Raw genomic sequence first — 23,467 nt, 5'->3', positions numbered from 1 at the left:
TTCTGTTACTTTTACAGCTTGCCCCTAAGCGTTGATTTGCTCAACAGCCCAGACTTACTAGAAACAACCATTGGTGATGTAACAAGGACGTCAGAGACTTCGGCACCATTCCCAGCACCAGATACCATTAATGTTGCCACCAGGTCAAATGAATTAGAGGAATTCAAAGCTGAATGTGAGAGTAAGCACCTGCTCTGTAATTTATGACATTTAAAACATTCTTGTTGCATGTATGTTTTTGATGGGGTATGCCGTGTTATGCATGTGGAGACCTGAAGCAACTTGGAGGGTCATGTCTCTCCTTCCAGCATGTGAGTTCCAGGAATCAAACTGAGAGCCACATCCTCAGGCCTTGAATAAAGCAGCTGTACCTGAGGGGCTGTCACCAACCTCAGCTCCTTTTGATTATCTCCTTTTGAAGCGAGATATTTAAATCACTTCTTCCAGAAACGTTGTGTCTAATAGCTTAGTTGAGAATATTTAAATCCTCTTGCCTTTTGATTTAAGGAGAGCTAGGGAAAGTTTAAGATAATAACAGTATTACTAGGTTTATATTATCATGATGGATTGAACATGTATTACTGTTCACTCTGGGTTTGTACTTGTTCTCTGAGTACAAATTAAGAAGCTAACAGAAGCAAGAGGGCAGGCATCATGAATGTAAAGCTGCCTGCGTGACATGACCTCAGCCAGCCTAGCTGTATACAGTGAAACCCTGTCTCTGACAGTTTCTCTAAAGGTCTTCTGGGGCACAAGATAGATGGGATGTTTTATCTTCAGCAGCTTTTAGCTCCTAAAAGATATTTGCTATTAGTGCCTACCTGCCAAAAAGTAAATACAGAATGAATGCTGCTTTTCTTAATTTTTTCAGGGGATAAAGAGTAGAAAGTAAATTGCTCATTAAAAATACTTGTATATTTGCAAGCTTTGTTTGATTGCAAAGGGTAAGTCTGATGGTTAAAAAAAAAAAAAAAAAAGTAGCCGGGCTGATGCATGCCTTTAATCCCAGCACTTGGGAGACAGCAGCAGGCGGATTCTGAGTTCGAGGCCAGCCTGGTCTACAGAGTGAGTTCCAGGACAGCCAGGGCTACACAGAGAAACCCTGTCTCGAAAAAACAAAAAAAGGAAAGAAAAAAAAAAAAGTAAAATGTAAAGTTTAAAACTGTCTTAAACAGGACTTTCCCGTTGCAGGTTAGTGTAATAGGGTTCGTTTTCAGGCATCATGTGTTTATATGGTTCGTGCCACAATTGGTTTTGTCATAAGTAAAATAGATGCCATCTCTCTGCCACCTAAACTCTTTAGAACACAACGGTGGTATTTAGTCACTCAGATGAGAGTGTTAGAGAAAGATAGTGCTCTGCTTCATACAGCGTGCTCAAGTACCACTGGCGAGTGGAGATGATCCTAAGCAAGCACTTGAGATACCCTGCCAAGCAGGCCTGCTAGCACTTCACAATAATGTTTAAACTGTTTAGCAAGACCTAAATCATTATGTTGGTAACATTTGAGTAGTTTCATTTAGTTTTTCTAAAAGCAGTAAGTTATTGGACATTCTTCACAAGGCTGGAGAGAGATGGCTTAGAGGTTAAGTGCATATATGCTTTGAGTTTGGTTCCCAGAACCTATAATTAGGTGGCTCACGGTAGCCTGTAACGCCAGCTCCAGGACCATACATCAACTGGCCTCCAGAGGCAAACTGTACACACATGCACCTACCCACACACAAAAACTCCCACAAATAATTAAAAATAATAAAATAAAAAGGCATTTTCCATTACTGTTTGTCAGATATTACTGTTTTTTTTATGCCATCCTTTCCTTTTGGTAGTTAATTTTGGTAACCTTGCCCTGACTCTACCTTCCATTAGAAATGGTTGCTCTTCCTTAACTTAGAAATAAACAAGATAACAAACCCAAGCTGTCAGGATCTAGATCCTGCCAGAAGCAGGACTACCTTAATGCACTTCTAGGATCAGAGTAGAAATAGAGTCCTGTTAGGAGAATTCCTCCTCAGGGGAGATATGAACCAAATCTCATCCCACCTCATAAGATTCCCAGGACAAACCAAAGGATTCCACCAGAGTTCACAGTGGGCAACTAGTGAGTTTATTGGGCTTGTGTACTGAATGTGAGTGAGATCTGCATCCAGCATGACTGATAGCTCCCTAGGAGCTACTGTAAATAGATCCATATCGGAATCTTCCTCAGCCTGTACTGTATACTCTGGTCCCTCTCCCATATACCTTCACCCCAGCCCTTGTGCAGGGAGGGTAAAATTATATCCAAATGGTTAGGAGAAGTGACTGGATACTCAGATGAGGATCCAGTGACCCACCTCCCCTTCTATGAGGCAATGTCAGCAGTCCATAAGACCAACATAATGGACTCACACTGGCAGAGTTGATCTCATCAATAAATACAGTGACTGCTTGGCACAGAGGACTGTTCTACATCTTTTTTGGGTGGTAAGGGGGTTCAAAATAAGGTTTCTATGTGTCTTTGAACTTGCTTTGTGGATCAGGCTGGCCTCAAACTCATAGAGATCTGCCTGCCTCTGCCTCACAAGTGCTGGGACTAAATGCATGTGCTACCACACCCAGTTTCTCCATCTTTATAGAGGTAGAAATTTTATTTACATTCTATTTTATGTTTGTTATATAAATTTTAAAAGTTTAATTGTTTCTGTACTATATAATGTTGTATTACCAAACAATTGAGTATGTAATTATTAGAGGATTGTATTAGGTTAGGATAACATGATATAATGAAGCTGGGATCCCTATAATGATCAAATAAGGGACTGGTAAGATGGCCCAGCCAGGGAAGTGCTTGTTGCACAAAGTCTGATGACATGAGTTTGATCTCAGGAACTCACATAAAGGTGGAAGAGAAAATTCAACAGAATTGTCTTCTGACCTCCACACATACAAGATGGCATAGAATAAGATGGCATAGAATAAGATGGCAGGGAAATACTTTCTCCCCCACACACATGCATATCCAATAACAATAAATAAAATTTTAAAACATTTTAGATATGATAATTCTCTGTATACTTTGAAGTCGTGCATAAAGTCATTTATAGTGTTTTACTGGTATAGAGGAGAAATTTATAAATGTAGAAAAGCAAATTTTGTATCAATATAAGAAAAAATTTTAAGTTCCTTCTGCCATACCCTATAGATGCCTAAGAATTAGTGTGTTTCTCATTATAGAAAGTATTCAAGAAGGGCTTGAATGCTATGGTAGTGTTTGAACAAGAAATTCTTCCAAAGTAAAGAGATCTCACTAATGTAACTTAGTTCATATTATACCATTTGCTTAAAGCCAATCAGTGCGGCTAGTGAGGGCCTTTTGTTTTAAGAGTGTAAGTCTTGGGTGTGGGGAAGATGGTTCCACTGGTAAAGTTTATGCCACTAAAACCTGAGAACCAAAGTTTGTATCCACATAAAATCCAGCCATGACAGCACATGTCAATGACCCCAGCATGGTAGGGGGAAGGGCAGAGACTAGAATCCTCAGAGCTCATTGGCAAGACAGTCTAGCTAAATTGATGAGCTCCAAGTTGCCTCAAAAAAAGTGTTAGAGGAAGACAACTAACATTGACTTCTAGCCTATGTATTACATACATGTGCACACATATAAATACATACATATATATCATACATAAACACAAACATTTTTTAGAGAACAAAAAGTCTATTTGGTCTTGCTTTGTTTTAACACAAGGTCTCTCTAGAACATTCTATGTAGTTTAGGCTGACTTTGATCTTGTAGTGATTCCCTAGCCCCCACCTTCAAGGTATTGGAAATACAAGCATGTATTCTTATTTCCCATTTATATTCTCAAACTTTCTGTCCTCTGTACTGTGTACTATATGATGGTTATAGTATGAAAATGAAGATTCATGTAAGTAATATGGGAAAAAATACTGACATCACACAGAGACACATGAACAAGGCAACAGTAGCTCAGCAACACAGCTTTTGTAAAGAGCGCTCTACCACCCAGACCAGGCAGGCAAGCAAGCACACCAGAGTAGGAAAGTCACTTAGTTTTTATCCTGTCACTGGGTGCTGACTGTGCCACCTCATTGGTAAAAGCTCACTCCGTACAGTCTGATATGATTTGCTAATTCATAGATGGCGCCAAAGGAAGGGGTATAATAGAGTCAAGTCTCAGGAATGGTGGGCATCCAGGAATCTGGCAAACAGGCATGCATGCAAGAGTTTTGGAAAGTGGAGGAGGTTTGTAAAATACTGGTTCTGGGTGGTTACCCATCTTTATAAGAAAAGACTGATTCTGACAAGCCCCCTTCCCTGAGAATACTTTTTTTTCCCCTTACTCAGCCAGCATGGACTGACCTTCTACTGTCTGTGGTAACTGTCAGTTATTGTTAAAGTTGATTGGGAAATGTTGGTTGAGAGTGGTCTGATGAACCCTGGGACAAGGGCACTAACACAAGGAATTTGCTATCATGGCTTAAGGTGCTTCGGCTTCCTAGCAATGATTCTTGGCCACGAAATTAACCTGGACCAACTTGAATGTTAGGCCAAGATTCTATTCTCTTTACCAGAAGTTTTCTTTTAATGAGCTTTTACCTTTTCTAACATTATCCTCTCTGAGGAGGTAACCCTCAATTATTTAAACACCAGATTAGAGGTCAGAGCCCCCAAGCACTTCTGACATCTCTAGCAAGAACATTTCTGACTTAGAGTCAAGGAACTGGTTCCCTCAAGGGGCAGGGCATTTTGCCCCTGCCTAAGCTGCAGGCAGTTTGTGCCTCATGTTCTCATTCTCTCACCCATATACTCTGAACCTAACTAACCGCCATGATAGGCCTAGGGCAGTGTCCAGTGTGGGCAGACAAGGTACCAGGCCAGTAGGCCTGGCTGAAAAATGACAAGAGTGGACAGGATGCTTTATTTAAATTACTGCCAGGCATAGGGGGGAAAGGGAACCCTTGACTGTTGCCTGGAAATAAGTGTGAGGAAGAATTAAAGGCAAAAGCTGTTAGCATTACAAGTCCTATGCCAGGGATTAGGAGGAACCAGAATACAGGATATTTTTTAAATATCCAAATCAAAATCCACTACAGTTTCTTGATGCACTCACAAGAGCATTCTCCATTTGATTCCATCTCTCCCACCCCCCAAACACCCCAGTTTGGATCCCTAAGGATGGTCTTGAAAGGACCAGTTTTTAGGTACTTTAATGGCTATTTAAATAGCCATTAACAGACTCTCCAAGAAGACTTCTCAAGAAAGAGGGAAAAGCCAGGTGGTGGTGGCGCACACCTTTGATCCCAGCACTCAGGAGGCAGAGGCAGGTGGATTTCTGAGTTCGAGGCCAGCCTGGTCTACAAAGTGAGTTCCAGGACAGCCAGGGCTACACACAAAAACCCTGTCTCGGGGGAAAAAAAAAGAAAAAGAAAAAGAACGAGTGAAAGAGGGAGAAGAAATTTAGCCATCATCTGATTCTTACGTTAAAACAATAATGGGCCTGTCTCTCTTGGGTGTATGTAGGTGCTGTAGTGTTGAATTGAGCAGTCTAACATTTCTCTTACCAAGAAGAAAATGGATAGTAAGAAATGGTTCTTTAAACATTGTGTGTGTGTGTGTGTGTGTGTGTGTGTGTGTGTGTGTGTCACATATATATCATGGCTAGTCAGGCCCTGACTTCACAGAGATCGGCCTGTTTCTGCCTCCCAAGTGCTGAAATCAAGGGTTGTGAAACCATGCATAGCTTTAGGATTAACTCTTTTTTTTTTTTAAGCAGGGTCTCACTGTGTAGACCAGGATGGCCTCAAATTCATAAATATCTACCTGTCTCTAAAGCCATACACCAGTGGGCCCAGCCCTAAGATCAACTCTTAATTGAGTTATTAAAGAGTTGTTGGAGATTTTTGTGTTCATTTTGATTATTCCACTTATAATGAAGTAAAAACAGAACTTGGGTGTATACCCTCATATAACTATCAGCCAGGCAGACTAATAAGAAGCTTTTCTTTCTTTCTTTCTTTCTTTCTTTCTTTCTTTCTTTCTTTCTTTCTTTCTTTCTTTCTTTCTTTCCTTCCTTCCTTCCTTCCTTCCTTCCTTCCTTCCTTCCTTCTCTCTCTCTCTCTCTCTCTCTCTCTCTCTCTCTCTCTCTCTCTCTCTCTCTCTCTCTCTCCTTGCTTTTTTTTTTCAGCATTAAAGGATGACACAGAGAAGCTTAAACAGCTTGAAACAGAGCAGACTATCTTGCCATCTCTTCGACCTACCATTGACATTAATGTCAACAGCCAGGTATTGGGATCTCTTCTGTATCTACTTGTTCTACTACCGTTTCCAGGAAGACGTCCTTTCCCAGACCATTGTCTTAACTTGCTTTCTGTAACCGTGATAAAGACTGTGACCAAAAGCGACTTGGAGAGAAATGGATTTATTTCATCTTGCAGTTTACCATCGTCATAAAAGGAAAGAAGGGCAGGTACTCAAGGCAGGAAGTGAAGCAAAAGCCATAAGGGATACTGCTTACTGGCTTCCTCTCCATGGCTTATTCAGTGTGCTTTCTTCTACAACTCATGACCACCTCCCCAAGGGCTCTAGCACATCAGTCAGTCATCAAGAGATTGCCCACAGCTTGCCCACAGGCCAGTCTGATGGGGTGTTTTCTCAGTGGAGATTCCCTCTTTTCAGATAACCCTAGCTTGTGTCAGGTTAACAGGAAAAGTAACCACACAGCAGTACTATCTGTGTTGAGTTCTGATTGACCTGTTTTCCATTTCAAAAGATGAAATGTGTGGATATGTAGGAGGGAAGGGAGAAGTTTGCCTGACAACATTAAGAAATTCATGGGGCTTCGAAGAGGGCTGGGCACAGGGTATGGTGCTAAGAGATGGCTCAGTAGCTAAGAGCATTTGTTGCTCTTGCAGAGGACCTACATATGATTCCACGAACCCATGAGGCAGATAAAACTCTGGTTTCAGATATCCTCGTTTGAATTCTGAAGGCACCGTACACACATGTGGTACACATATATACATGCAGGCAAAACACTCATGCACAGAAAATAAAAATAAATCACAGGGAAAAAATATCAGGTCAGAAGTAGGTATATCTCAGTAGGTATATATTCCAGACTAGCCTGGTTTACATACTGAATTTTAGGCCAGCCAGGGCTACCCAGTGAGATATCTCTTAAAAATAAATATCTTGGTTTTTGGTTTTTTTTGAGACAGGATTTCTCTGTGTAGCCCTGGCTATCCTAAAACTCTTCCTTGTAGACCAGGCTGGCCTCGAACTTAGAAATCTGCCTGCCTCTCCCTTCCAAGTGCTGGGACTAAAGGAATGGACCACCACTGCCCAGCTTATGATTTTTTTTAAGACACACGGAGAAGCTGGAGAGATGGTCCGTGGTTAAGATTATTGGCAGCTCTTCCATAGAACTGAGTTCACAGCACCCGCATGGAGGCTGATCCAAATAGAGGCTCACAACCATCTGCCATTGCAGTCTCAGGATATCAGATACCCTCTCCTGTCCATTGCACTCACATGCATGTACAGATAAGTACATACAAAAATTTCAAAACTAAATAAACACAGTGAAAAAACATTATTGGGCTGGCTTAGAGTAATAGATTAAGTGGTTTAGGTTTTGTTTTGTTCTTTTTTCTTTGTAATATCTTGTGTTTTGAGACTTTGCAATAAGGGTTGTTATAGTGTGCAAAAGATGATAAAGATGTATTCAAGTCTACAGCATAGTCTTCAGAAATTTGGGGGAAAATGTCAATATGTTTGGATGAGCCAGGATTGTACAAGAACTTAGAGAATTGCTGTGGCCTGAGCTTGCTGGTTCAGGGCCATGATCCCAGGCTCCTGAGAAGCTAAATCAGAAGGGTCAATTCTATCAATGATTTCAACTTCAGCCTAGAGTCTCTAAATTAAAACCAAACAGAGAAGGGGGTGGGGTGCACAAGGTCCTAGGATCAGTTCCCAGGAACACACGCACAGGATTGGGACTGACTTCTGCTAATAGGAGCTAGGTGGTTACAGGGAGGGTCAGCTCTTAAAAAGGGATTTTCAGACTTTTTGATATCAGAAGCTTTCATAGGAAAGATTGTTAAAAATTCAGACTTAGAGCCACACTTGCTGGTATATTCTTATAATCTTAGCCTTTGGGAGGCTGAGGCAAAATTACCAGCTCAAGATCAGTCTGCGCTAATAGGGAATGTCTCTCAAAAAACAAAAATTTTAACCTCATATTTTGGGGTGCTACCTAGAGGCTGAAATAGAAACCGCATTGAAAAACACAAAATTGAAATAAGAACATCAAATATGTTAAGAGATGGAAGGTGGTATGGTATTCACACCTATACCCATCATTAATTACTATTTAAGTTAAGCAAAATAGTAAATATAATACAGAGAGCTTATATTTCTTTCAAATGTATTAGTCTGCCTCCATTTGTTTATTTCTAAACCACAGTGTTTATTGAGTGAATTTGTGCATTATTTTCATCAGTGTGTCTGAGAATGTTTACATATTTGTCACATTGTTACATATAATTTGTTACAAAAAGTCACCTCCTTCACTGGGGACAACTCCAGAGTTAGTACCATGAAGTATGAATGATCAGACATAATGCCCAGTGTTTAAGCAACTGAGTTACTGAAATTCTTGAGTTAAAACATTCATAGAGAATATATAATACTTGCTGACATTTGTCCCAGGTGTTTCAGATTAGCCCCTCAGGGGCCAGTCCCTTCGATTCTGGAGCTCTTTATCTGCAGATAGTTACAGGAGCTGGGTGTGTCAGCAACAGAAGATAGCTGCTTGGGGCATGTCATTTCTTGGTTGTCTGAATATGAAATTTCAGCATTCCTGTTTACCAATAACTGTGGCCTATTGAAAGTGATTATATCTTTTAACATTCAGGAAGAAGTGGTAAAGTTGACTGAGAAATGTCTTAATAATGCCATTGAGAACCCAGCATTGAATGCAGTAAAGGTTCCTCCTGACTTCAAGAGTAATATTTTGAAAGCTCAAGTAGAAGCTGTGCATAAGGTAAGATTTCTTTAATAGACATGGTCCTGAAGTACCCTGGCTAGTTTTATGTCAGCTTAATATAAGCTAGCTATAATAATCAGAGGGGAGGGAGGCACAACTAAGAAAACACCTCCAAAAGATTAGGTGGTTGGCAGGTATGTAAAACACTTTCTTAACTAGCCGTTGATGGGGGGAGGGCCCAGCCCATTGTAGGTGATGCCAGCCCTGGACTTATGGTCCTTTGTTCTATAAGAAAGAAATCTGAACAATCCATGATAAATAAGACAGTAAGTAGCACTCCTCCATAGCCTCTGAATCAGCTTCTATATCATTGCTTCTGCCTGGCTTGAGTTCCTATTCTGACTTCCTCCAATGATGAGCAGCAATGTGGAAGTGTAAACCAAATAAACTCTTTCATCCCAAGTTGCTTTGGTCAATGGTGTTTCATCACAGCAATAGTAACCGTATGACATGGAAAGAGAGCAGGGGTGCAAATGACAGAGTTCCAAGACGATGTGCAAGGTGATGAAAGCCTTTGGCCACTCTGTTCAGACTCAGCTGTGGTCAGGATAAGGTGCTAACAATGCTCTGGTATAGACGTTCTTTAAAACAAACACAAAGCCAATGCCTTGAAAATGACTTGTAAGGTTGTTTTCATTTTTACACAACCACTAAGCCCAGTGACTTTCTTTTTTTCAATATTAAGTTTCTAATCCTAGATCTTCTTTATCCATCCACTACCCTCAGTTTGGGGAGATTCTGAAGCAGTTAGCAACAGACTGACACACAAGGAGAGCTGACTGACCTGGTGAAGGACAGAGCGAGGACCTGCCCCTGTAGGGTATGGCTGCCCTGCTCCCCGATTGGCTTCTCTTCACTTTCAGATATGGCCTTGACCCCCCCTGTGGACCACAGCTTCTGTATAATAAACCTAAGGAAACACTCCCAGACTGTCTCACCTCAATGATCACAGTTGATTCTTCAGTCCCAGCTGACCAGAACCACATAGGTAGCCTACCAACGGCTTCTAGAGTCTTTTCTTCCCTCTTAGAGTTTATAAAAGAGAGCTCCATCATCTGCATGTTCTCAACTATGTCTTCTAAGTTCCCACAACAGCTCTTTAAGCTGTGAGCTTGCAACAGTTTTTCTAGCCCAAAATTCCAAAGTCCTTCCATAATCTGCCCTAAATTATGGCCAGGTCTATTTCAGTGACTCCCCATGAGCCTGATACAGCCTGCCTCGGGCTTCTATTGTGATAAAACACCATGACCAAAAGCAGTTTGGGGAGAAAAAGTTTATTTTATCATACACTTACAAGCCACAGTCCATCGATGAAAACATGATGACAGTAGGAACTGAAACAGAGGTCTTGAAGGAGTGAGTCCTGCTTGCTTGGCTTGCCACCTGCCCAGGAATGGAAGCACCCCCAGTGGTCTTCTCCCTCCCTATCTGATTTAGCAAATAAAGGCCTATGCTGCCAGGACAGACAGCTTCGGTTCCATACCCAAGCCCCACTTAGTGGAGGCAAAGAACGATTCCTACAAGCTACCCTCCAACCTCCATGCTCATGCTGTGGTGTTTGATACCCACTACCCAAGCACATTCACAGATAGAGCATTATTTAAAGATCATGATACTCTAAAGAAAAAGAAACTAAAGAAGGCAGTATGAACTTTTTCAGTCAGAGTAGTGAAAATATTATGTGTTTGTTATGTAGCTGGGAATGTTTTCCAGAATTCATCAGACATTACTGTCTTAAACATTACCTCAGAAATGATGGGTAAAACTGACCTCTTTAGATAAACATTTGGATTTCCTTCTTAAACTCTTCATTTCATTTAAGGAGAAATAGGATCCAATGATACAGCTAACCATTTTCTTTTTATCATGTAAATCTGAAAAAATGCTGGCATTGAATCTTTGTGAATTTTGTCTGTAGTGGGTAACACGCTTTAGCGTCTTAAGCAATTAATAGCTTTGTGATAAGAAGATGTACCATGTATATTCTGAACTTGTCTTACATTATTGGTCTGGCTACTGGATAGGACTGAACTAGATGTAATATTGGTAAAATATCATTAGCATCTTATTTGAATTGAAGGGAGTTGATTTTTCTATTTTTAGAAGAATAAAAGATAAACTTGTTACTTGAATATCCTTTCAAATATTTAGTGTTTCATTATCATGATTTAATTTTCTTAGGTTACAAGAGAAGATAGTTTATTAACTCATAAAAATGCCAGCGTTCAGGATGCTGCCACAAACAGGTACAATCTTGGGTAAACTGAATTAAGTTGATTTTCTTACTTTTTTCCTTTTCTTCTACATCTTCTTTGTACATCATCAGTGGATTGACTATATCTATTGGCGAGACATCTTGAATTCACTCTTTGCTATCCATCAGAGAGCCAGGTAGTATCTAGTTTTAGATTGTTTGAAGCTATTCTTAGTCATTCTACATCCTCATAATTGATTCAAACTAATACAATAACAAAATCAGGTTGAATTAGTATGTAGTCTCAGCTTCATCTTGTCATCACGGTAACCTGAATGACAAAGATTCTAACATTAACTGAGTAAATGTGTTTGCTGTCCCCTCCTTCTCTTCTTAATGAGTACGTGCCATTTGTTTGTGTTGGTGGGCAATACCTCCGTCTTCATCCCTCTTTCCTTTTGTTCATCCTTGTATCAGATGGGTTGGTCCTTCCCCTCTGTCTCTGGTTTGGTTGGTTGGTTGGGTTGTTTTGTTTTTTGTTTTTTTTTTTTTATTGGTTTCAAGTTGATGGGTAGTGGACAGACTTCCTTTACCTTTTGTTGGGTGTAGTTACTTGTGACAAATCAGCTTAGCTTTTTTCTGTCTGATAATATCTTCATTTTGTCCTCATTCTTGAAGGGTAGCTCCCTTAGATGTAGGATTCTAAGTTGATATTTTTCTTTTTTAATAACACTTTTAAGTGTGTCATAAACTGCTGTCTGATCTTAGATTTTTTTCCATTTTTGTTTTGTTTGGGTTTGTTGTTATTGGATATTTGGCAATTTTTCTTAATTAAAAAAAAAGCTTTTTTTCATATACTATCTTCTAATCATGCCTTTTCCCTCCTCCAACTCTTCCCAGATCTTCCCCACCTTGCCAACAACCAACTCCACACCCCTCCTTTTTCTCTTTAAAAAAAAAAAACAGACCAAACTTTATAAACAAAGAAACACAGTCACACACACACACATACACACACCACAGACACACAAAAACAGCAATCAAAATATATAAGCAAAAGACCAATAAGACTAAATAAATAAATAAAGGTAGATAGATAGATAGGTAGATAGATAGATAGATAGAGCCTAAACAAAGCAATTTGAGACAAAAAGTCTACAAAACTACCTTTGAATTTATTTTATGTTGGCCTTCCACTGCTGAGGCCTATCCTAATGTGTGGTTTATATTCCCAGTGAGACTCTTTTGGAGAAAATGGATTTTTATTTGCAAACAGTTATCAGTTACAGATAGCTTCTCTTTAGAGTTGGGAGCTTATCTCTGCTTCCCCCTCTCAGTAATGAGACCCTATTCCCTATTCGGCTTAGACCTGTGCAGGCCATTTGTGCTGCCACGGTCTCTGTGAGTCCACAAGTGCATCAGTCCTGCTATGTCTGGGGTCATCCCACTGTTACCTCTTAGAACCTTTGTGCCTTCCCTAAGTGCAGTTCCCTAACTCCTGACGGGAGGGGTTGATGAAGGCATCCCATTTAGGTGGAATGCTCCAGAATCTCTGAATATTCTCCAGTTGTAGGTCTCTGTACTTGGTTCCGTTTACTGCAAGAAGCCTCTCTGATGATGGCTGAGCAGGGCACTGAATGGCAGTGAGGAGTATGGCAGAATGTCGTGAGGAGTCATTCTAGTACTCTATTTTTTTTGTCTGAACAATAGTATTCGATTTTCCCCTAGGCACATGTCCCATTCAGTCTCAGGTTCCTGACCACCCAAGCAGTGTCAGTATGAGTCCTGTGTCCTAGAGTAGACCCTATCTCCAGAGCACCATTGTTATTCGAACAGCATCTGTGCCACTATCTCAGTGTATTTACCTTGTACACAAGGTCACTGTTGTTGATCACAGGGTTTATAGCTGGGCAGGTAGTTACCTTTCTCCTTGTGGAGTCTAGAGTACCTTCCAGTCCATGAATGATAATCAGTAGGGTTTAAGCCTCTAATTACACACCAGCTTGACGTTTCCATGTTTGTTGAGATATGTCAATGTTGTCTTCATCAGTAGGGCCTTACCCTCAGTTGTGGACACCAACTGCTGACTTTGACCTGAGATGTTTGGGAGCGTGCTTGGTGTTCCTTTGGTTAATGGCTAACTAGACGTAACCCATTCCTGCCATTGCTATTTTACAATAGTGTTTATCAGTGTTGGTCTTAGGGCCTGCTCTATCGATGTCTCAGGAAGAGTCTTTTCCCCTGCCAATTCTGTCAGCTTCTGGGGATCAGGTGAGGTCTAGTTGGAGATGAGTGAGAAGTGTGAATCTGTTTGCATTCTTTTACATACAGCTGTACAGCTTGACCAGGACCTTTTTTTTTTTTTTTTTTTTTTTTGAAGATGCTGTCTTTTTCCCAGTATTTCTTACTTCTTTATCCAAAATCTGGTGTCCATAGGTATGTAGACTTAGTCTGACTCTGCATTTTAATTCTATTGGTCAAACTGCCCTGTATTTAAGCCAATTTTTTGGGTTTTTGTTTTTTTTTTTTTGTTTTTTTGAGACAGAGTTCCTCTGTATAGCCCTGGCTGTCCTGGAACTCACTCTGTAGACCAGGCTGGCCTCGAACTCAGAAATCCGCCTGCCTCTGCCTCCCGAGTGCTGGGATTAAAGGCATGCGCCACCATTGCCCGGCTCTTAAGCCAATTTTTATTACTGGTTTTATTATTGTTTATTATGTGCTGTTTTTATTACTATAGCTCCGCAGTATAACTTACAATCTAGGATGCTGATACCTTCATCTGATCGTTTATTATTCAGAATGGTTTTAGCTCTCTGATTGTTTCCATATGAGTTATGTTTGAAAAGTTCTATGAAGAATTGTGTCAGAATTTTGAATGGAATCTATAGATTAATTTTGTTAAGATGCTTATTTTATTATATTAATTCTACCAATCCATAAACATGGGAATCTTAATCTTCTAATGTCATCCTCAATGGTCTCATCGTCTTAAAGCGTTTGTTATATAAGTCTTCAACAAGCTTAGTTAGAGTTATTCCAAGATTGAGGCTCTTATAAGAAGTGTTGTTTCCCTGATCTCTTTCTCAGTCTGTCTCTTGGATATAGGAAGACTACTGACTTTTTTTTGTTAAATTTGTACACAGATATTTTACTAATAGTGTTTATCAGCAGAAGAAGTTTCTAGGTGGAATTTTTAGTGTCATTCATGTATACTATAAAGATACTTTGACTTCTTCCTTTCCTATTTGTATCCCCTGATCTCCTTCAGTTGTCAATAAGACAACTAGATAAGAATTCAAGTACTAAATTGAGTTGATATGGAGAGTGAATAACTTCATATTGTTTCTGATTTTAGTGAAATGCTATGGGTGTCTCTTCAGTTATTTTGGCTATGGGATTACTGTATATCACCTTTATTATATTGAGATATATTCCTTGGATCCCTAGTCTCCAGGACATTTATCATGAAGGGGTGTTAGATTTTATCAAAGGCTCTTTCTTCATCTAATGAGATGATCATGTGGTTTTTGTCTTTCAGTCTGTTATGTGATAGATCATTTTTATCAAATTACATTTATTGAACCCTCCTATATCTTTGGGATGAAGCCTACTTGGCCAGGGTAAATAATCTTGTTTATGTGTTCTTATATTCAGCTTGCAAGTATTTTATTGAGTATCTTTGCATCTATGATCATAAGGAATATTGGTCTGTAACTTTTTTCCTTCTCCCCCCCCCACACACCCCCCCCCCCAATTTTTTGTTGTTGTTGGATCTTTGTGTGAGTTAAATGTCAGGTTAATTTTACTCTTGGAAATGAATTTGGAGATAATATGAGGAATATTGATTTTAATTCTTCTTTGAAGGTCTAGTAGAATTCTGCCCTGACTCCAACTGGTCCTGTGCTTTTTTTGGTTGGGAAACTTAAGCAACTTAAACCTGTAACCCTGAAATGGAATAGTAATTAAGTTGCTTATCTGATTTAACTTTGATAGGTCATATATATTATGAAATTCATCCATTTCCTTTAGGTTTTTCAGTTTGCTGGAGTACAGTTTTTTGAAGTATGTCCTTATGGTTCTCTGGATTTCCTTGGTGTCTGTTGTGACCCTTTTGTCTTAGTCAGGGTTTCTATTCCAGGACAAAACATCATGACCATGAAGCAAATTGGGGAGGAAAGGGTTTATTCAGCTTACACTTTCATACTGCTGTTCATCACCAAGGAAGTCAGGACTGGAACTCAAGTAGGTCAGGAAGCAGGAGCTGATGCAGAGGCCATGGAGAGATGTTCTTTACTGGCTTGCTTCTCCTGGCTTGCTCAGCCTGTACCAGCCCAGAGATGGTACCACCCATAAGGGGACCTCCCCACTTGATCACTAATTGAGAAAATGCCTTACAGTTGGATCTCATGGAGGCACTTCCCCAACTGAAGCTCCTTTCTCTGTGGTAACTCCAGCCTGTGTCAAGTTGACATAGTACAATTGACCCCTTGCAACTTGACATACAAACACATCACTAGTAAGCCTCAACCCTTAGTTCTTATTCATCCCCAAGATCTTAAGTAACTTTAAAAGTCCCACAATCTTGTATATTAAAGTTCAGTCCCATTAAAATGCCCAATATCTTTGAAAATTCAAAGTCTCTTAACTGTGGGCTCCACTAAAATACTTTCTTCCTTCAAGAGGGAAAAATATCAGGGCACAGTCACAATCAAAAGCAAAAATTAAACTCCAACTGTCCAATGTCTGGGATCCAACTCAGGATCTTCTAGGCTCCTCCAAGGGCTTGGGTCACTTCTCCAGCCCTGTCCTTTGTAGTACACGGCTTGTCTTCTAGGCTCCAGCTGCCTGTACTTCACTGCTGCTGCTGTTCTTGGTAGTCATCTCATGGTACTGGCATCTCCAAACACTGCTGTCTTCTGCTGAAACTAGGCTTCACCAACAGCCTCTCATAGGCTCTCTTCATGGTGCCAAGCCTCAACTCCTTTGCATGACCCCTTCTGTCCTGGGCCATCAGTTGCAACTGAGGCTGCACCTTCACCAATGGCCTTCCATGGCCCCTCATAGTGCTGAGGCTCAGCTGCTCTGCATAACCCCTTCATGCCTTCAGAACCAGTACCACCTGGGTAACTCTTTCACATTATTAAGTCCAGCCACAGCACAAGGTACAACCTTGATCTCTGGAACACAGCTTCTGTGCTCTCAGAAAACACTTCCCAGAAGATGTCACCTCAATGATGCTGGTTTCTTCTTAAACACTGCTAATTTCTTAGCCCCAGCTAACCAGCATCAATAATCCCAGTAATGCAAAGGTTTCACTTTACTGAAAAGAGTCTTTAATCTTCCCTCTGAAATTATACAAGCCAGATCTCCATCTCCTGCACTGTTCTCAACATTATCTTCCAAGCTCCTACACAACATTCCAAAGAGCTCTTAACACCGAATGGATCTTCTGGCCCAAAGTTCCAAAGTCCTTCCACGGTCTTCCCCAAAACATGGTCAGGTTGTCACAGGAATACCCCACTATGCTGGTATCAATTTGTGTTTGTCAGGGTTTCTATTCCTGGACAAAACATCGTGACCAAGAGGTAAGTTGGGGAGGAAAGGGTTTATTCAGTTTACATTTTCCACATTGCTGTTGATCACCAAAGGAAGTCAGGACTGGAACTCAAGCAGGTCAGGAAGCAGGAGCTGATGCAGAAGTCGTGGAGGGATGTTCCTTACTGACTTGCTTCCCCTGGCTTGCTCAGCCTGCTCTCTTATAGAACCAAGACTACCAGCCCAGAGATGGTCCCACCCACAAGGGGCTTTTCCCCCTTGATCACTAATTGAGAAATGCCTTATAGCTGGATCTCCTAGAGGCACTTCCCCAACTGAAGCTCCTTTCTCTGTGATAACTCCAGCCTGTGTCAAGTTGACACAAAAGTAGCCAGTATACCTTTCATTTCAAATTTTATTAATCTGGATCTTCTCTGTCTTTAGCTAATTCAGCTAAGGGTTTTTAAGTCTTACTCATTTTGTCAAAGAACCAACTCTTTGTTTCATTATTTTTTTATTCTTTTTCTTTGCTTATTTCTGTTTCATTTATTTCAGCTCCAAGTTTGATTATTTCCTTACCACTATGTCTACTCTTTTGGGGTGTTATTTGTTCTTCTTGTTCTTTGGCATATGCCACTAAGTTATTAATACAAGATCTCATCAGTTTTTGTATGTAGGCACTTGGCCTCCTAGAACCGCCTTTATCAGGTCCTATAGGTTTGGGTATGTCATATTTTCATTTAATTCTAGAAAGTTTAATTTCCTTCCTGGTTTCTGTCTTGACCCATTTTTCATTCAGTCATGAGTTTGTATACTTTCTGTTAGTCCTGTTGTTGATAACGAACTCTAGTCCATGGTTGTTAGATAAGATGCTGAGTGTCTTGATTTTCTTGATTTGGTGAGATTTGCTTTTTGTCCACATATGTGGTCAATTTTAGAGAGTTCCATAAGCTTCTACTAAGAAAGTATATTCTTTTGCATTGGGTAAAATGTAAATATCTGCCAGTCCATTGGAATTCTCACGATATTTAACATCTACCATTTTCTGTTGAGTTTATCTGGCTGACCTGTTTATTGGTAAGAGTGTGGGGTTGAAGTCTCCCACTATGACTGTAGTGGTGTTTCTCTTATGAACTTGGGTGCCCTTGTATTTGGTGTACCTATGTTTTTTAAAATTACAGTATATCCTCTTGGTGGATTTATCCTTTGATGAGGACATAGTGCCCTTCCCTGTTTCTTCTGATTGGTTTTGGTATGGAGCCTACTTTGTCAGATGTTAAAATGACTACAGCCACTTGCTTCTTAGGTCCATTTGCTTGGAAAACCTTTCTTCAGCCTTTTACCATGTCTATACTTGATACTGAGGTGTGTTTCTTGGACCCTCTTATCTAGTCCAATCTGTTAGTGCCATTTTACTTTTGAACTGAGACTATTGATAATGAATTACGGGGGCTGGAGAGATGGGCTCAGAGGTTAAGAGGACTGACTGCTCTTCCAGAGGTCCTGAGTTCAGTTCCCAGCAACCACATGGTGACTCACAACCATCTGTAATGAGATCTGACGCCCTCTTCTGGAGTGTCTGAAGACAGCTACAGTGTACTAATGTGTAATAATAAATAAATCTTTGGGCCCGAGCAACCAGGGACTGAGCGTGAGTGGAGTTGACCAGAGTAAACAGGGCCTACCGGACCGAGCAGAGATCCTAAAAATTCAATTCCCAACAACCACATGAAGGCTCACAGGCATTTGTACAGCTACAGTGTACTCATATACATAAAATAATAAATAAAGAAATCATTATAAATAAATAAATGTCTCTTTAAAAAAATAATAATGAGTTACCAATAAGCAGTGTTTCTTGATTTCTGTTCTTTTATTTTTATGGTGTGGGTTATTCTCCCTCTTTAATAATCCCAGTTCTGGGATTATTTATTCCTTGTGTCTTCTTAGGTGTGGTTAATCTCTTCAGATTGAATTTTTCCCTCTAGTTCCTTCTGTAGAGTTTAGTTGCTAAATAGATACTGCTTAAATTTGGCTTTATTTATGGGATGTTTTTCTTTCTCAGTCTGTGGTTATTGATAGTTGTGATGGGTAGGAGTCTAAGCTGGCATTAGATAATGTTTGTAGAACATTCATCCCAGACCTCTGGCTTTCAGTCTTCAATGAGAAGTCAGGTGCTTTGGGCCTGCCTGTAAAGGCTACTTTGTCTTTTTTTCTGAACCTTTAAATATCCTTTCTTTGTTTTATGTTTCAGTGTTTCACTATTTTGGTTATTATGTGTCATTGGGAATGTCTTACCTGGCCCAGTCTGTTTGGTGTTCTTTTTACACCCCCCCCCCCCTATAGACTCATCTGTTTGAATGCTTGGCCCATAGGGAGTGGCCTTGTTAGAGAAAATCTGTCACTAGAGGGTGGGCTTTGAGGTCCAAAAGCTCAGTCACTTCCTACTGCCTGCTGATCCAGATGTAGAACTCTTAGCTCCTTCACTAGCACCATGTCTGCCTGCAGGCTGCCATGCTTCCAGCCATGAGAGTAATGGACTGAACTTCTGAAACTGTAAGCCAGCCCTAATTCAGTGTTGTCCTTTATAAGAATTGCTGTGGCCATAGTCTCTTCACAGCAATAGAACTCTAAGACAGCTTCTTATATCTTGTTAGGCACTACATTCTTTAGATTGGAGACATTTTCTTCTATGATTTTGTTGAAAATGTTTACTGTGTCTTTAACCTGGGTTTCTCTTCCTTCCACATTCCCTATTTGTAGATTTGGTTTTTTCATAGAATCCCAGATTTCTGGATTGTTTTGTGCCTGGTCTTTGTTTTGAACCTCTTCTGTGACAGAGTTAGCCATTTCCTCTATCTTGCTATCAAGGTGTTGCTGTCTCTTTCCATATCTTTACTCTGCTAGTGAGGCTTAACTCTAACTTTGTTTGACAGCGTACATTTTTTATTTCCAGGTGTTTTTTTTTCAGCGTGGGTTTCTTTAGTGATTCTACTTCTATTTTCATGTTTTAAACTGTTTTCTTTATTTCATTCCTCTGTTTCCTCTTGTTTTCATTAGTGGATTTATTAGTATCCTCTTTAAGGTCCTTGAGCATAGTCACCTGGCTGCTTTGACGTTCTTGTCTTGTGTCTCAGCTGTGTTGCATGTCTCAGGGCTACAGTAGGTCTTGGTAGAGGAATGTTGTCCTGGCTGTGCGTGTTTGTTCTGCAGTGAGGTCTAGACATCTGTAATTATGATTGAAGTGCTTCTAAGCATTGGCCTCTGGTTGTCTTTGGATGGGGATCCATTCTTTGATTGCTGTTTTAGGAGGTATAACCTCTCACGATCCTAGGTAGAGAGTTCTGCCAGTCAGTGGTTGGCAAAGAGGAATAGAGATGAGCTTGGAGAAATAGCTGAGAGGAGCTGTGGGAAGAGATAGGGTGATCCGGTCCTCACCAAAAGGCAGGTTACCCAGGGAGTAGAAGTGTGAGGGGAGGAAGGGCTCCCTAAAGTTGGCCGCAGGAAGACAAAGAATCTCTGGAGAGACAGGTGGAAGGGCTAGGAAGACCTTGGGGCTGCTTCAAGAGTCCGAGTGTTCAGTAGATGGAGTTGGAATGAGAAAGGAGGCACCTGTAAGCCGGCTGCCTCAGAGCTGAGGTAAGAGTAGCAAGATCATGGAGGAAGGAAGGATGGATAATGAAAATCACCTACCTGAGCCCCAGCCTTGTATGGCCACTGTGGGTCCTTGGTAGAAAGTCTTTCTAGATACTGGTGGCTAACACAAAGGAGTGGAGATGACTAGCAGGGAAGGCTGCGAGAGGATTGGGAAGGAGTTGAGCTGGGTCTGCATCAAGAGGCAGATAGATACCCAGGAATGTTTTGTCACTGCCCTGTAACCCAGGCTCCCGTGACCTGCTCCTATCTGTCAGTTGCTGGGGTTACAGGTAGAGGTTTTCTGATGAAAAAACTGACCTGTCCTTATGAGGATCCATTGGGTGGGAGGGATCATTTCTCAAGAGTCTCTGTGTGGCCTGGCTTTCAGTACTGAATAGTTAACACAGATGGCATAGATCTCTCTTGAGGTTACCTCACAGAGTTCTTGAGCTCATGTGTGTCTCTTTCCTAGCCATTTTCAGCTGGTGTTTATTCAGGCAGGCCTTCTGGCCCTTCTCCGAGACTCAACTCACTCTGCTTTCCTTGTTTGGCTTCTGCATTCGATGTTGCATAAACTCTGTTGCTCTGTGTAAGCACATTGATTTTTCTGCCTTGTAAATCTGCTGTTGAAAAGATGTAGAAAATTTTTAACTAAAAAGCCATACTTTTTTTCTGGCTCTAAGTTTCCATTTGGTTCATTTTTGTCTGTTGTCACACTGTTCTGGTCTCATGCAGTTCTTGTTTTCTGAGAGAATTTGACCCAGTTGAGCCCTTCGGCCACTGAAGTTCTCTGTGCTTTCGGAGCTTCTGCTACAGTCTTTCTTCTTGTGAGTGAGTCACAGTTTGTCACATTTAATTTGAAAAGTGGACATTTTGGACTTGATGATGTAATTCTCAAAGCTGAGTCTTAGGCTTTCTTGGTTCTGCCTGCTGTGTGGTTATATAATAGTTGGTAACTGTTCAAAGTAACACTTTGAGATGTCTTTGTTATCTGTGGTCTCTGATGCCTGCTGCCCTAGTTTAGAATTCAGCTAGTGATTTGACAGAGTTCATGTGACTAGAGCCAAGACATAAAAGAAAATGAAAAAAACCAGAGGAAAGTAGGGCTAAGTAGGGTTCTTAGCTTCCTAAGAACAATGTATTCTTTACAGAGGACCTGGGTTCATTCCCAGCACCCACAAGGCAGCTCATAACCGTCTATAACTGTACTCTCTTCTGACCTGTGTGGCACCATGGATGCATATGATGTGTGAACATATATGCAGGCATAATACTAATACACGTAAAAGTAAAAATAATGAATTCTTTAGGGTCCTGGGAAGTGACTCAGTGAGTAGAGGCACTGGCTGCCAAGCATGGCACCCTGAGCCTAATCCCTGGACGCACTTGGTAGGAAGAGAGAGCAGACTCCCACAGTTTGTCCTCCTAGCCTCCACACATGTGTGCAAGCACGCGTGTGCACACACACACACACACACACACACTAATGTAATAAAATGTTCTCATGGTCTTTACAGTTGTCTGTGTTGAGACATTGTGCAGCATTTAGAAGGCTTCCAGGGCTGGGGCTGTAGGGGTGCTGTCTCCCCTGTACCCTGAGCTCCAGTCTGCTTTCAGCAGGGGACCCAGAGTCCTACCTTGGCACATTCAGCATTTTCCAAATTGCTCCATTTTGTGGCGACTTCAGGGTTTTCCCCCCAAATTTCTTCCTCTGTGGCTTTCTTTGCCTCTCAGCAGAAGCCTAAGAGAAGCCTCAGTATCCTATGCTATCACTGCCTCCCTTGAGACAGGGTCTGTCGCTGAGTCTGGTGTTATCCTGGCAGCCAACAAGCCCAAGTGATCCTTGTGTCTCTGTCACCTATAGGGCTGGGACTACACGTCCTGTATGACCACACCCAGCATTGTTATATGGGTTTCAGGGATTTGAACTCAGGTCTTTGTCTGTGTACGGTAACACTCTTAAGCATGGGACTATTTCAATCCCAGATCCTTTATTCAGGTTCCTGTGTGGACTGTTTTTACTACTTTTATTATGTACATAAATTTTTACCATAAATTTTTATTGGTTTGCATGGTTTTTAAACTTTGTAAGATGAAATATTTTTGCTGTTTAGGTTTTTACATTTCTGAAATTTAAAATGTTACCTTTTGTTTTTTCATGTTACCTGCTGTTTAGAAGTCCGCCGCAGTTGTTCATTCTTCCTTTGCAGTGACCTTCCTCCCACAGCAGTGTGGAAAGATGCTGAGGTAGGGGCTGGCCTGCACATGGGCTGCTCCCCATGTGGTCAGCACTGTAAGCTGCACACGAGGCCACTTCTAGAGCATAGTCCATCACTTTAAAAGTCAGTATTTTATCGATTCCGTTTCTGAGTGATTTCCTTGACCAGAGGTGAAGTGACTTTTTTCTGTAGTATTCATTAGTTGGGACTTTTTTCTAGGGTTTTGTTGTTGTTGGTGGTGGTTTGGTTTGGTTTGGTTTGGTTTTTTTGTTTGTTTTTTAATGTTTTGAGACAGGATTTCACTGTGTAACCATGACTGTTATGGAACTCAAGTCTATAGACCAGGCTGGCCTCGAACTCCCAGGGATAAACTTGCCTCTGCCTCCTAAGTACTGGGATTAAAAATGTGACCACTGCTGCCTGGCTTAGTTGGGACATTTTCATCATTACTGTGTCCAAAGTTTTCAGTGACAGTAAAGATGAGATTTCCAGCCCGTTCTGATGACTTAGATGGTCAGCTGTGGGCCTCCCTCTCCTTTCCTGGCACTGAAACCACAGATAGACCATTGTTGTTCTCATCAGGAGATAAAGACCTGGTCGTATGCCAGGCCTGCAGGTCACAGGAAGGTCAGCATCCTCTTGTCTACCTGTTGCAATATCTGCAGAATCCTGGGTGTTACTTCTTCTGCACTTGCTCTCCACCCTGTGCTCTCACTGTGGCGCCTCCTGTTTCCTCACTCTTCTCCTTTGTGTTTCGTGATCCACTGAGCTTTCTCGGTCATATAGTTTATCACAGACTAGAGGGAAGAAGAAGCTAACAAAGCCAGGCT

General features: G+C 41.0%; 1 protein-coding gene across 4 annotated transcripts in view; it reads left to right on the top strand.

Annotated features, from left to right (window-relative positions):
- Epb41l5 (erythrocyte membrane protein band 4.1 like 5) overlaps nucleotides 1-23,467 on the top strand; it is a 104,065-nt gene that overhangs the window by 70,002 nt on the left and 10,596 nt on the right. For all 4 annotated transcript variants that reach the window (XM_006529399.4, XM_006529398.2, XM_006529397.2 and 1 more), the window contains exons 17-20: nucleotides 18-181; nucleotides 6,192-6,289; nucleotides 8,922-9,050; nucleotides 11,235-11,299. In XM_006529399.4, coding sequence (XP_006529462.1) covers nucleotides 18-181; nucleotides 6,192-6,289; nucleotides 8,922-9,050; nucleotides 11,235-11,299 — 456 coding nt within the window. The remainder of the gene's footprint in view (nucleotides 1-17; nucleotides 182-6,191; nucleotides 6,290-8,921; nucleotides 9,051-11,234; nucleotides 11,300-23,467) is intronic.

The sequence above is a fragment of the Mus musculus genome, chromosome 1, assembly GCF_000001635.26.
Source record: "Mus musculus strain C57BL/6J chromosome 1, GRCm38.p6 C57BL/6J".
In the NCBI taxonomy this organism is placed as follows: Eukaryota; Metazoa; Chordata; class Mammalia; order Rodentia; family Muridae; genus Mus; species Mus musculus.
This window is presented reverse-complemented; position numbering and strand designations above follow the sequence as displayed.